This window comes from Bombina bombina, chromosome 5 (assembly GCF_027579735.1).
Source record: "Bombina bombina isolate aBomBom1 chromosome 5, aBomBom1.pri, whole genome shotgun sequence".
Taxonomy (NCBI): domain Eukaryota; kingdom Metazoa; phylum Chordata; class Amphibia; order Anura; family Bombinatoridae; genus Bombina; species Bombina bombina.
Window position 1 is genome coordinate 1058694533 of NC_069503.1, and position 12197 is coordinate 1058706729.

The 12197-nt window shown below is 36.6% G+C and overlaps 1 protein-coding gene across 1 annotated transcript in view; it reads left to right on the forward strand.

Annotated features, from left to right (window-relative positions):
* The first annotated feature begins 7541 nt into the window (after nt 1–7541).
* LOC128659619 (uncharacterized) overlaps nt 7542–12197 on the forward strand; it is a 38425-nt gene continuing 33769 nt past the window's right edge. The window contains exons 1-4 of the mRNA XM_053713203.1: nt 7542–7792; nt 9220–9367; nt 10193–10439; nt 11076–11172. Of these exons, the coding sequence (XP_053569178.1) occupies nt 9222–9367; nt 10193–10439; nt 11076–11172 (490 nt within the window). The 5' untranslated portion in view covers nt 7542–7792; nt 9220–9221. The remainder of the gene's footprint in view (nt 7793–9219; nt 9368–10192; nt 10440–11075; nt 11173–12197) is intronic.

A 12197-nucleotide genomic window follows, 5' to 3' on the forward strand; every position in this document is an offset into this window, starting at 1 on the left:
CCTCTTGGGATCATATCAAGTTGTAAATATTTTTCCAGGGCCCTCTTGTCCCACCATGTTTTATATTCTTTTAATAATGTCCTTTCTAGTAGTAGAAAAGTTTCGCTTATCCCCAGGACTTCATCCTGTTTAACAAAAGTATCCTCAAGTGTTAACCGCTCCAAATCAAGTGCAGTGAGCGGTGTCAAAGAAAATAAGCTTTGTAAATCCATTTTGTTAGTTTAGTTTAGAAAAACTGTCAAAGTCTGTAAGGGGCAAGTCTGCAGGAAAAAAGAATATGCAGCGTATGCTTGATCAGACAAAGTTCAATCCTGCTCAGACTCTAGCCCCTACATATAGCCCACAGTGGAGTTATCAGGTAAATATGTATTGTTTCACATACAGATCCTTCTCTAGTAATTTGCAAGCTAATAACCAAACGTAGCCCAGGGCGACAGTGCAACTTGTTATGCTAAGAGACAGTCACTATGCAGACACAGCCCTCTCTGGAGTTAACCATCAAAACAGGTAAATACTTCGGTACTCACTACTTTCCCGTATATCCTGAAGAGGCATCCAGGTCGTGGGGCTGTGTAGTTCAACAGGCCGCTTAATCGCTCCGCTGCTCTGTCCGATTCCGGTGTCTCCTAGCGTCTTTATGCACCTGTGTGAAGCTCTGTGGTTTCCGGCTATATGACGTCACTTCCTCCGTTGGGCTCCGCATTTAGGATTCCAATACCTCCGGTAACGGCTTACGGTTTGCGGTCTTGAAAGCAAAAGGTGAGAAGTTCCCTTCAACACTGTGGCTATTAAGACTGCGCTTTGACTCTAGCTGGTAGTAGAATAAGTAATACAAAAAGTTCAAGAACACCAGCGAGTCAAATTTAGCGCTAAAAAGTCAAAGCTGAATATGTTGTCTACTTAATCCATTGTCCCTGTGGTCTATATTACGTAGGCAAGACCATTGATGACCTGCGGACACGCATGGCCAACCATCGCACAGCGATCAGATCGGCAATTGAGAAAAGACAGTCCGATCAACCGGTTGCTAGGCACTTTGCGATGGCTGGCCATGCGGTATCCAATTTACGTTATGTTATAATAGATCATGTCCCGAGACCGAACAGAGGGGGGGACAGGGCCAAACTACTTCTACAAAAAGAATCCAGATGGATTCATACCCTTAATACGCTAACGCCAAATGGGTTGAATGTAAATTTAGATTGGCACTGTTTCTTATGATTTTTGTCCCCCATTTAAAGAGTTCTTTTTAGGTAACTACTTTGCATTCATACACTCAGGGTATAATCCCTTTGTTAACATTGTAGCCTAATATGTTAATATTATAGCCTAATATTGTAGCTCATTATAACTTTTATTAAGGTTATGTCTCAATCGTATTGGATATTGTGTATATTGCAAAACTGTGTTTGATGGGCTTCTACATTGTATTTAATATGTTGCTCCTTTTTTACAGATAGTTTATCTGAATTGCAACCAGCTCTGGCGCATACGGCTACCTTTGGCACTGCGAGTGCAGATGGGCGGGTCCATACGTTCCGGAGTTCAGTGTCAGTAAGTGAGTATAGTTTACCGGTTGCCATTACCACCCCCGATCATGCGCGTTGGAACGCTATGGTCACTTCCGGTAGAGAATCTTGGTGGAGGGTAAGGCTTTAAATGTTCGCTTTTTATGTATATATTTGTTATGGTCTGAGGACAGGGCTAGTTACCCCGAAACGTCACTGTTCAACTTGGTGTATTAAATACACTATGGATTAAGACCCGGCGAGTGCGTCTCTTTTTTGTAGTACATGTTTGCTTTAGATGCACCCCGGGCAGCTGCTGCAAATTTATTTGAGTGAGTGCGGATCTCCTAGAACTGTTGCATATATATATATATATATATATATATATATATATATATATAAATATTGCATTTTAATTTGCATTATAAAATTCCATTTAAAGGGACATGATAACCAAATGTTGAAGCACTTGAAAGTGATGCAGCATAGCTGTAAAAAGCTGACAAGAAAATATCACCTGAACATCTCTATGTAAAAAAAAAAAAAAGCAATGTTTACCTCAAAATTTCCTCAGTAGCCACATCTCATTGTAAAGGGACTTTAAGCAGCCAATCAGGATGCTAGTCCCAGGAGAGCGTGCATCTGGTATATGCAATACAGTCATAGTATTTCCCTCCTCAGTTTAAGGATGTTTACTATGAAATCTGGCGAGATTTCTGTAAAATCCCATTAGATCACAGTGAAGCAAAACTTGAAAACAAAGCTAATGAAGCTGTTTTTTGTTTGTTTTTGTTAAAAACATGGGATATCTGTTCACAGAGCATTTACTATTGTGAGCTAAAGAAATTTTGATTTAAAATATTGTCCTTTTTTACATAGAGGTGTTCAGGTGATATTTCCTGTCTACCTTTTATAGTTATGCTGCATCACTTTCAAGAAATTTAGCATATGGGTATTTTGTTCCTTTAACTATTTTTATTGAACTATGAATTTTGAAAAAACAAACATATAAATAAAACATTATATGTACATGTCGCAATTGGCCCAAAACCAATAAACACTCCTACAGGGGAAGCCATTGCACAGGTTATACACATATGGGCCAATCACAATCCTGATTTACTTACAAAAATCCTCATAGATTTCAATGGAGATTTTTTGTTGAAAATCATCATTAAGTTTTTGTAAAGGACCATATAGTTATATGCAAGCAATAGGGTGAGTAGTTTAATGCTGTTCTATTTGTTCACCACTAGAGGTCTCTGTACTTCAGTATTATGATTATAAAAAAAAATGAGTAGTTATTTTAGCAATGTGGTAAAATTGCAAATCCTAAAATGTCAGGACTCATAGGTGCCTGCCTGCCTGGACCTGTCAAGTACTGGTTACCAATACTAAAATGATGTGTGTTGAACAGCACTTTAAATAGGCATAACATTAGCAGATAGCTGCTTATTTTTGTATTGCTATCATCAGTAAAGTTCCACCATAAGCAAGAATGACCTTAGCTGGATTAGCCCCCAAAAGAAAATGCTAAATAAAATCTCATTCAGTTGGTTAAATCAGGTTAAATCAACAGTTGTCTTCTTTAGATCTAACATACAAGAAGTGTTGCTTACAATATTATTATTTTGTGGATACCAAAGCTGTCATCAACCCCCTCCCCAAAAAAAATCATTCAGGACAAAAGATCTTTGTTAAATCTAACAAATTTCAATTTCATGCAAAAAGGAATTCAATTTCATAGCCTTTTGATTAGCTGCAAAAAGATGCTGAATCGTACTTGGTTATTTTTGCATGTTGCAACTGGATTCATTGATTGATTGAATATTTCTTAATAAATGCAGCATTTGAAAATAACCAAGAATTATTTGACCAATAAACAGGGCTTTGAGTGCAATTTGCAAAGTTTGTATTAGATTATTATCAGACCATGTTCAGGCAACATACTACAAACATCAGCTGGCCCAGCCACAGTTCATAATTAAGCCACATCCTGTCTCACTTTTAACAAAGCAATTGGTCTCAACATTTCCAAGTAAAGTAACAGTATCTGATATGTTTTATGTGCTAAGAGTAGTTACAATGTTGAGTGAGGCTACAATGTGTCTTATAGTAATAGAAAAAAAAACAGCAATGTTTGAGAGTTACCCCAATGGACACTGTACATATATTTTAAAGGGAAGGGACGGTATACTGTATAATTGGTTTCCCCTTAATGTGTTTACAATGGCTTGTTATGCCAGCTGCAGAGTTTAAAATATATGGGAAATTGCTAATTTATGTATATGAAATAGCTGTCTCTGCCACTTGAGACCACAACTCAATCAAATGGGCTGAACTTGAATAGAAAGCAGATGTTATTAGTGTATCTATCTATATTTACACAAATCCTCCTTATCTCTCATTCTATACACAGTGAGTCCAATACTTAAGGCAGTGTTTCTCAGACTCAGTCCTCAAGTACCCTTACAGGCAACATTTTCATGATAACTAGAGCACAGGTGAAATAATCAGCTGTTGGGTTGAGAGTAGGTTAGTAACCATGGTTACTGATCAGATGATTATTTTACCTAGTTATGATATCATAAAATCCTGGTCTGTTAAGGTTACTTAAAGGGACACTCAAGTAAAAATTAAACTTTAATGATTTAGAGCATGCAATTTTAAATAACTTTCCAATTTACTTCCATTAACAAAATGTACACAGTCTTTTTACATTTGCACTTTTTGAGTCAGCAGCTCCTACTGAGCATGTGCAAGAATTTACAGTATATACATATATGCATTTGTGATTGGCTGATGGCCGTCACATAATGCAGTGGGAGGGGAAATAGACATAACTGAAATTTGTCAGAAAAAAAAGTGCTATTGCATTGTCTCGTTATCATGCATTTGTTGATTATGCAAATCTACTGTCTGAGGAAGGGGAGTGTCCCCACGAAACGTCACATGGATTAAATTTAATTTTGCTTGAAAAAGACCAGTGAGTGCCTCATCTTTGTCTATATATCTATCTATCTATCCATCTATCTATCTATCTATCTATCTATCTATATATATATATATATATATATATATATATATATATATATATATATATATATATACACAAAATAGAATATTGCATCCACTAATAAATAATAAAATGTGTATGTGGAAATCAGATTACACACATACACAGTACATACACACGTGCACTATACACAATACATATACACACTACATACAAGTACTACACATACACAAACTACACTATGTACACAACCTACACTAGGGTTGCCACCTGTCTGGGAATGACCCGGACCGTCCGGGTTTTCATTTGTGTGCCCAGGTTTGAAGCGGAGTCAGGCCCAGACATGTAAATGGCGGGTTTGGTGATAAATGCGGTGCAAATATGCGCTGCTAGTAGTCCTGTACTAGTACTGTTCTTCTTACTGAGTGTCAGTTCCTACATGATGCTAAGCTGTGGCGTGGGCCTCCCCACCTGGTCGGTGACATCACCTGTGATGCAGCTTAGTCTCCACATGGCCGTGGTCAGGAAAGAGGAAAAACTGGAAATGAAAATCACGGAGAGAAGGTGAGTAAGAGAGTTAGGTAGTGGTGATACGTAACTCTACTTCAGCATTGTCCTTGCTCTTTGCAATATCCTGTGAACACAAGCTGCTAACATTTCTGTCTTTGCAAAGATTTCTGTGCATTTCCAAAACAATCACAGCCAAAAAGCTTACTTTGTGCATGTGCAACATACTGCACATGCCTACAGTTCTTAAGTTATTTCTCTCTTGTGTATGTGTGTGTCTTTATGTGGGAGTGTGTTGTGTCTGTGCGAGTGTGTCTGAGTGTGGATGTGTCTGTTTTGGTTGTTTTTGTGTGTAAGAGTGAGTGCGTGTCCATGTGTTTGTCAGTGTCTTTTGGGAGTCTGTGTGTGAGTGTGTGGGTGTGTGAGAAAGAGAGAAAGAGTGCCTTTGGGTGAGTGAGTGTGTGTTAGTGTGTGAGAGTGTTTGTTAGTGTGAGAGAGAGAGAGTGTGTGTGTGCGTTAGAGCGCGAGTGCCTTTGTGTGTTTGTGTAATAGAGAGAGTTAGTATGTGAGAGTGTGTGTGAGAGATAGTACATGTGTAAGGTAGAGTGTGAATATCTATGTGCGAATTTGTGCTTATGTTCTATTATACGCAGTGTGTACTGTGCAAAAAAAAATGTTGCAGTGCTGTGCACGGCCCAAAAGTCTTCGGGTTTGGCCTGAACTACAGGTGGCAACCCTAAGCTACAAGCACTGGAAACACACTACACCTACATTACACACCTAAAAAACAATAAATAAATTACAGAGTTTAAAGTGAATGTAAAGTTAACCATATAAGCAAAAGTGAAACGATAGAAGTGAAAAAATGAGTGAGAGTTTCATTCATGAAATCGTTAGTATATACTTATCTTCAGATATATTTCACTAGAAACACTATAGGGATAAGATCTGAAGCTCCGGTCGCCATTTTCAGCAACTGATTGACAGATGAATCATCTGCAATCAACTAATCGTTTGTGCAAAGGGGCTGAACGCCCGGGGGGGGGGGGGGGACAACGATTAGTTGATTGCAGATGATTGAGATGTCCCTGCGAGTGGCGAGATGTCTCCCAAAAAAACATAATGACAGCTGTTTGCTATGTGAAAGTTCACAATGGAGGACGAAGTACACAGGAAGAAACGACTAATACAAATCAAAATAAGCAGTTTTTATTGCACTGTACCTTAAATTCTTAATTTGGTATGTATAGGTTTTTCTTTCAGAGTAATTAGTGTTTTCAGTATTCAGACATCCCAACTCTCCCTGAAGTTCAGGGAGTCTCTCTGATTGTAATAGCGGCTCCCTGATGCCAGCAAATGGAATGCAATCTCCCTGAAACGCCAAGTACCATGATCCAATGTGGCCTAAATCCAGAAAAGTGTTTCTTTAAGGAATGCCTTTAGTTGCTGGGACATTATAGAACCCTCAAAGCATCAGTAACCAAAAAAGCCCCAACTGATTGTAATAAAATAAAACACAGATACTACCTTATTTACTGCACGTAATTAAACTTCGTATTCTAAAATATTTAAGCATTTAACAAGCGTACGATCACTGGAAAATAGGTTTGCTGTATGTGGTTGTGCAATAAAGCTACTTTTTTTAATGTGACTTTAGTGGGAAGCTACTTTAATGAAAAGTCTCTATCTTATTTAGGGTTTCAAGGTGTCCAATATATAACTGGGAGGGGGGTTGCGGCGCAGTAGCGGGTGAAGCCACCTCCCTGAAATTAGTTTTCGCAGGTTGGGATGTCTGAGTATTTTAATAAAAGCTCCCCACCTTTTAGCTGGCGAGAAAAAACAGTGAGATATGTAGAGCGAAAATGTTTAGATAACTACGCTGGGATTTGAGAGACAATTTTATATAGACCTATGGAACGCCCATGTTCAGCCGATTTTACCAAAAAACAATTACGCTTTGTATTTTGTAAGTACGGATTTCTATGTGGTTTTTGCACATCCAGTGTACTAAAATTAGGATTTACACTTTACCAGCTGCAGAGTATAAAATGTATAAGATTTGCTTTTTAAGGTTTATTTGTGTATAGGAATTAGCTGATTTTGTGTTTTGAAGCCACAACCTAATAAAATGGATTGACCTTGTAGGTATAATCAATCTCATTATTTTATCACATTGCGTACATATACATGCTTCTTTATCATATATCTGTCCATAAACCAAAGACCAATACTTAGAGAGAACAATGGAAAATTAACGTTATTACCTTATCTCTTCTATACCCCACTGGGAGTGTAATTTCTTCTGCTGGCTGTGTTTACACAGCTTATCTATATATATATATATTATTTTGATTTATTTTTTGTTAAATTAACATTAAAAAAAAGTAGCTTTATTTTATTGTGACAGTTGTTTAACATCAAGCAAAAATCCTAATGTTAATCTAATCAGACCAGTTTGTCCAGAACGCCTCTGCTTTCCAGTCACCGTCACAGAATGAGTAACAGTAACACTCACAGCACAAGGCATAAAATAAATCCTGCCTCGATGCGCTGCCTATTGCCTACTACACTGTTACTATGACAACGACATAGCTCAGTCCATGTGACCTTTCCTCTCTTCTGGAATTCCTGTTCACTTTAATAGCTCAGCCATTGGGTTATAACTTTACCATCTGTTCAGTTTTGATTGGATGAGAATACAGCACTGTAATGCCAGTCACACGCTGAAAGCAGGAAGTGTTCTACTTTGTGATCCTAGAAGGTGAGTGCTGCAGGGTTGGGCATGAGAACCAGGCAGCTTGCCTGGGCATGAGCCTTATGACATTACTGCTAATTTTTCTAGGCTTTAACTCAGAGTATGGAGACTATGTATATGTATCTTAAATAAATGCACTAAGTTTATCAGCATAGTAACATATTATACAGCATTCTAGATAAATCGCCCTTGGAGTTATAAACATTCATTTTCAGTTTGGATATAATTTAGTTCTTTATTAATTTTGTTGATTACATAAAACTACTGCAGTGGAGGGCTAGTGCTTAAAACTAAACTTACATTTGAGTATATAGATGAAAATATTGCACAATTTATTACACGGGGTTATAAAATTAAAACATATTTGATCTTCAGTTATTAAATTAAATTTGCTGCTTTAGAATTAACATTGTCAGACACGGACTGTTAGAGATGATTCACTTTATATTATTATCATTTGTACTTTTATTACTTCCAACAAGTTCTGTAGCAAAGTAGCCAAGTAACTTAAAGTGAACTTACATTTAAGCCATAATTAATAAAGATGGTTTATAATATATCTGTTGTTACAGTGAGACAATTTATTTAGTTACTGCCAACATTAATGTTTACAATAGTAAATAGCTTTATTTTCCTATTTAATCAAATTTGGAAAAGTTTGCAAAATTGTATTTTTCCATTTTCAAGTAGCAACTGTCATAACACATAAGTTTATAAAAAGAACAAGGTTTAAATACAGTGCTTGGAGCAATATTTTAGTTTTGACCTCCCCAGGGAGTGTCATTTGTACAGTCCTTACTCTAGATTTGATAACCTGACTGTGCAAAGCCTATGGGCTTGACAGAACCTTTCATTTAAGCCTCAGCATATTTCTCCTAGAGTACCTACTTGCTAAAATGTCATTCCCAGGTCTATATTTATGCCCTATCCATTTTTATAGTAAAAAAAAAATTACTATATGATGCATCAAATTATTAAGAGCACTAATGTAAAGTTTTACGGTTCTGTTAAATGTAGTTGCATGTAAATCACAATCATTTAGTGGGTCTTCAGCATGTGAGACAATTCCTGAATCTTAAACATATATTTTTATTCGTACACACAATCTAACAGACAAAAATTCAATGTAGTTTTATATGGAGTCTATGCCACATACACACACAGTTTTACAGCACACTAATTCTTATACAAATAGTATATAGTATAGTATATATAATCTTCTCTGTGTGTATTTAAAAATGAAAGTCTACAAAAAATATCTCACCAAAACATTAGTCAGTACAGAACATTACAAGCAAAGGGGTGTGCAAATGTAATAACATTCCATGATTTTTAAATGTTGTCAATCAATCAGATTTTCTTAAATCTCCGAATCAGCTTAATATTACTAACTACTAAGTATTGGTGTAATTACCATTTTTTCTTCTTTGTAGGAATGTCAAAGGAAAGCAGTGAAACAAACCACAGTTATATTCACCGCACATCTGTTGAACAACTTTTGAAGTGCTACAGCTCAAATAAAACATACAGCAGCAGGAAAACAGATTCTAAGCATTTGACAGAGCAAAGTGAAAGGGGCAGGTATGGAGTGCGTTTACAGCTGACTTGCACATCTTTGTGAAATTCATTGTAAAAATCACAGGAGAAAATGCTTTTTAGAAGCATTTGTAGAAATGTACGGCAAACCTTTTTGGGTTTTTTTGGAAAATTGTTTTCTTTCTATCTTTTTTTTTAATATATATATATGTGTGTGTATATATATATATATATATATATATATATATATATATATATACACACACATATATATATTAAAAAAAAAAGATAGAAAGAAAACAATTTTCCAAAAAAAAACAAAAAGTTATGTGTGTGTACCTTAATATTCTCAATTTTGCCTCTTGGCCCACAAATCCAAAACTATTAACTATCTGTCCCTTTACAGAAAAAGTTTGACTGCCCCAGTTATAGATATATATGGCTGGTAAACCTGTATATTTATGTGGAATATTAGAATGCAACAGAAATATTTAATGGCATTAATCATAAAAATAAACAAAAAGGGGATACAGCAGAGCCACCAGCAATAATCAAATTAGATCATGTTTAATAAGTGTAAGGAGCAATATAAAGACAATGCCCTTATTCATGCCTGTATTGCTCCTTGCACTTATTAAACATGATCTGATTAGATTATTGCTGATGTACCCCTTTTTATGGCATTTTTGGGAGAATTGGCAGTGCACACTATACTTACACATGTGCTGGCCTGACCTTCATTATAAATTAAAAAGACTGGAATAGTTTTTTCTGTATTTGAAAATATTCCAGTTATATTGTTTAACCAATATTCCAATGAAATGCATAGCTCTCATGGCAGAAGTATTATGATTGGTCTCTGTTTTGCAGTGGACCAGTAACAATCAATCGCTTGTCTATAGCACGTCATGCAGAGCAGCGACTGCGACCCCAGACCTGTTCAGCCTGTAGAACATATGTGAACCAGGGATCAAAAAGCTCCACACAAAATGCTCCCCCTGTTGCTTCATTGATGCCACTTAACCAGCTGAACCACCTCCCCTACTACCCAAGCAGAGCGAAGCAAAATAAACAGAAATCAAGACACAAAAGCAAAGTGACAGAAAAGCAAGGGAAGGTAATGTCTGAACATTTTCATAAGTAGCATAACACACGATTCTCTTTCTGTGAATATTTTGAGAACTAAGCCCATGTTCTGGTGAATTTTCCAAAGTGCAGAGTCTTTTAAAGAGACCAAAACATTTTTTCATCATTAACCCTTTAAGGACACAGCTTTCAGTTTGCTCAATTGTTTTATGACGGAAAAATTCCGTCATATGTCCTTAAGAGGTTAAATAAACCGTAGGAGGAGAAAAAGCAATGCACATTCTTTAAAACCCGTTTTTGTTTTAATCCTTAGCTGTTAAATAGATTTTGTGTTCCATTCTGTCTTCTGGGTCATGTGTGTCTGTCAGTATAGCACTCACGAGTAAGCAACATGCACATGCTTTCATTCTTGCTCAAGAAGCTTTTATTTAGGGCTCAAAGCATTATTACAACAGAGCTATGTTGTAAAGGTACCGGCATCCTCAAAACACATTACTGCTCAGGAGTTGCAGAGAACTGCTGGCCCTGAATGTCACTGAGCGAATCAGTAGTGCTAGTCTCCTGCTTTATCTGAATCATGAATGTGCTTTTTTGTTTCACTTTTACTAGCAATTTGTATAATATTAACGGAACCATAGGTTACAAGTGTTAAAATATTTTCTTTCAGCGCTCCAAGAACCTAATTTCATGCAGCTTTAGAGCTGAAAATCATGTACAAGAGTCTTCATCTTCCTGTATCTCAAGTTCCAATTCCAGGCTATCAGGTATTTATTATTGTCACGTTATGGATCCTCAACAAAATCTGTTGCTAAAAAAGCATGAAAGTATTTGCACACCTAAAATTAAAGAGACATAATAATACTGGAAAAATGATATGCCCCTGGTGAAATGTTTAATTCTATACATTAAAAAAACGCACAATTTCATGTAATGTAACTTAAAAATGTGACATTTCTACTACTCACTGAGAGGATGGAGGATTCATAATACTGACCATGCAACATGCTATACAGTGTTTACTAAGCACTGCATTGTATCCTTCTCTGCAGCTAGTGCCTCGTTGCCTTGGATAAGCCTAACACTACAACATCTGATATCTTTTAATCCTGTAACAGATTAGATACTGTCATTTTCATTTTGAATTGTATTTATAAATCTTAACCCATTGCTCCAATGAACATAGGTACTACATTACACAGTACTGTGTGGACATAATACTTACATCCAGCACAGAGGTGCATGTTGTGGTCCAGTGGAAGCTGCAACCAGGGGGCAGAAGACCTCTGTCTTCATATGGTAAGGGAGCACGATCACCATATGAAGCCAAATCACTAATAGTTACAGAGAGTAACACTGTTTGTGTCTCTGTAATGATCTTAAGATGATGACAGTGGGGAGCGAGGGTGGGGTTCCCGACACTACAGCAAAAATGTTAGGCAGGGGGGAGGGAGGGATGGGACCCTACACTACAGATATTTCTTGGGAGGGGGGACCCAAACTAAAGAAAAAAAATGCTAAAATTAAAAATAATATAAAATAACATTTAAAAAATTATAAATTACTGGCAGGCTGGAACAGTGGGAGGGGGAGGATAAGAGAGCTCTTGAGGAGATCAGAGAGGTGGGAGGGTGAGGCGGTATCCCTACTATACAGATATTAAAAAATAAATAAATATATGTTTTTTAAAAAGCCTTAAAGGGACAGTTCACTGTAAAATTGTTTTTATATGAATGTATTTTCAATGACTTGTTATATCAGCTGCAGAGTATAACATTTATGAGAAATTGCA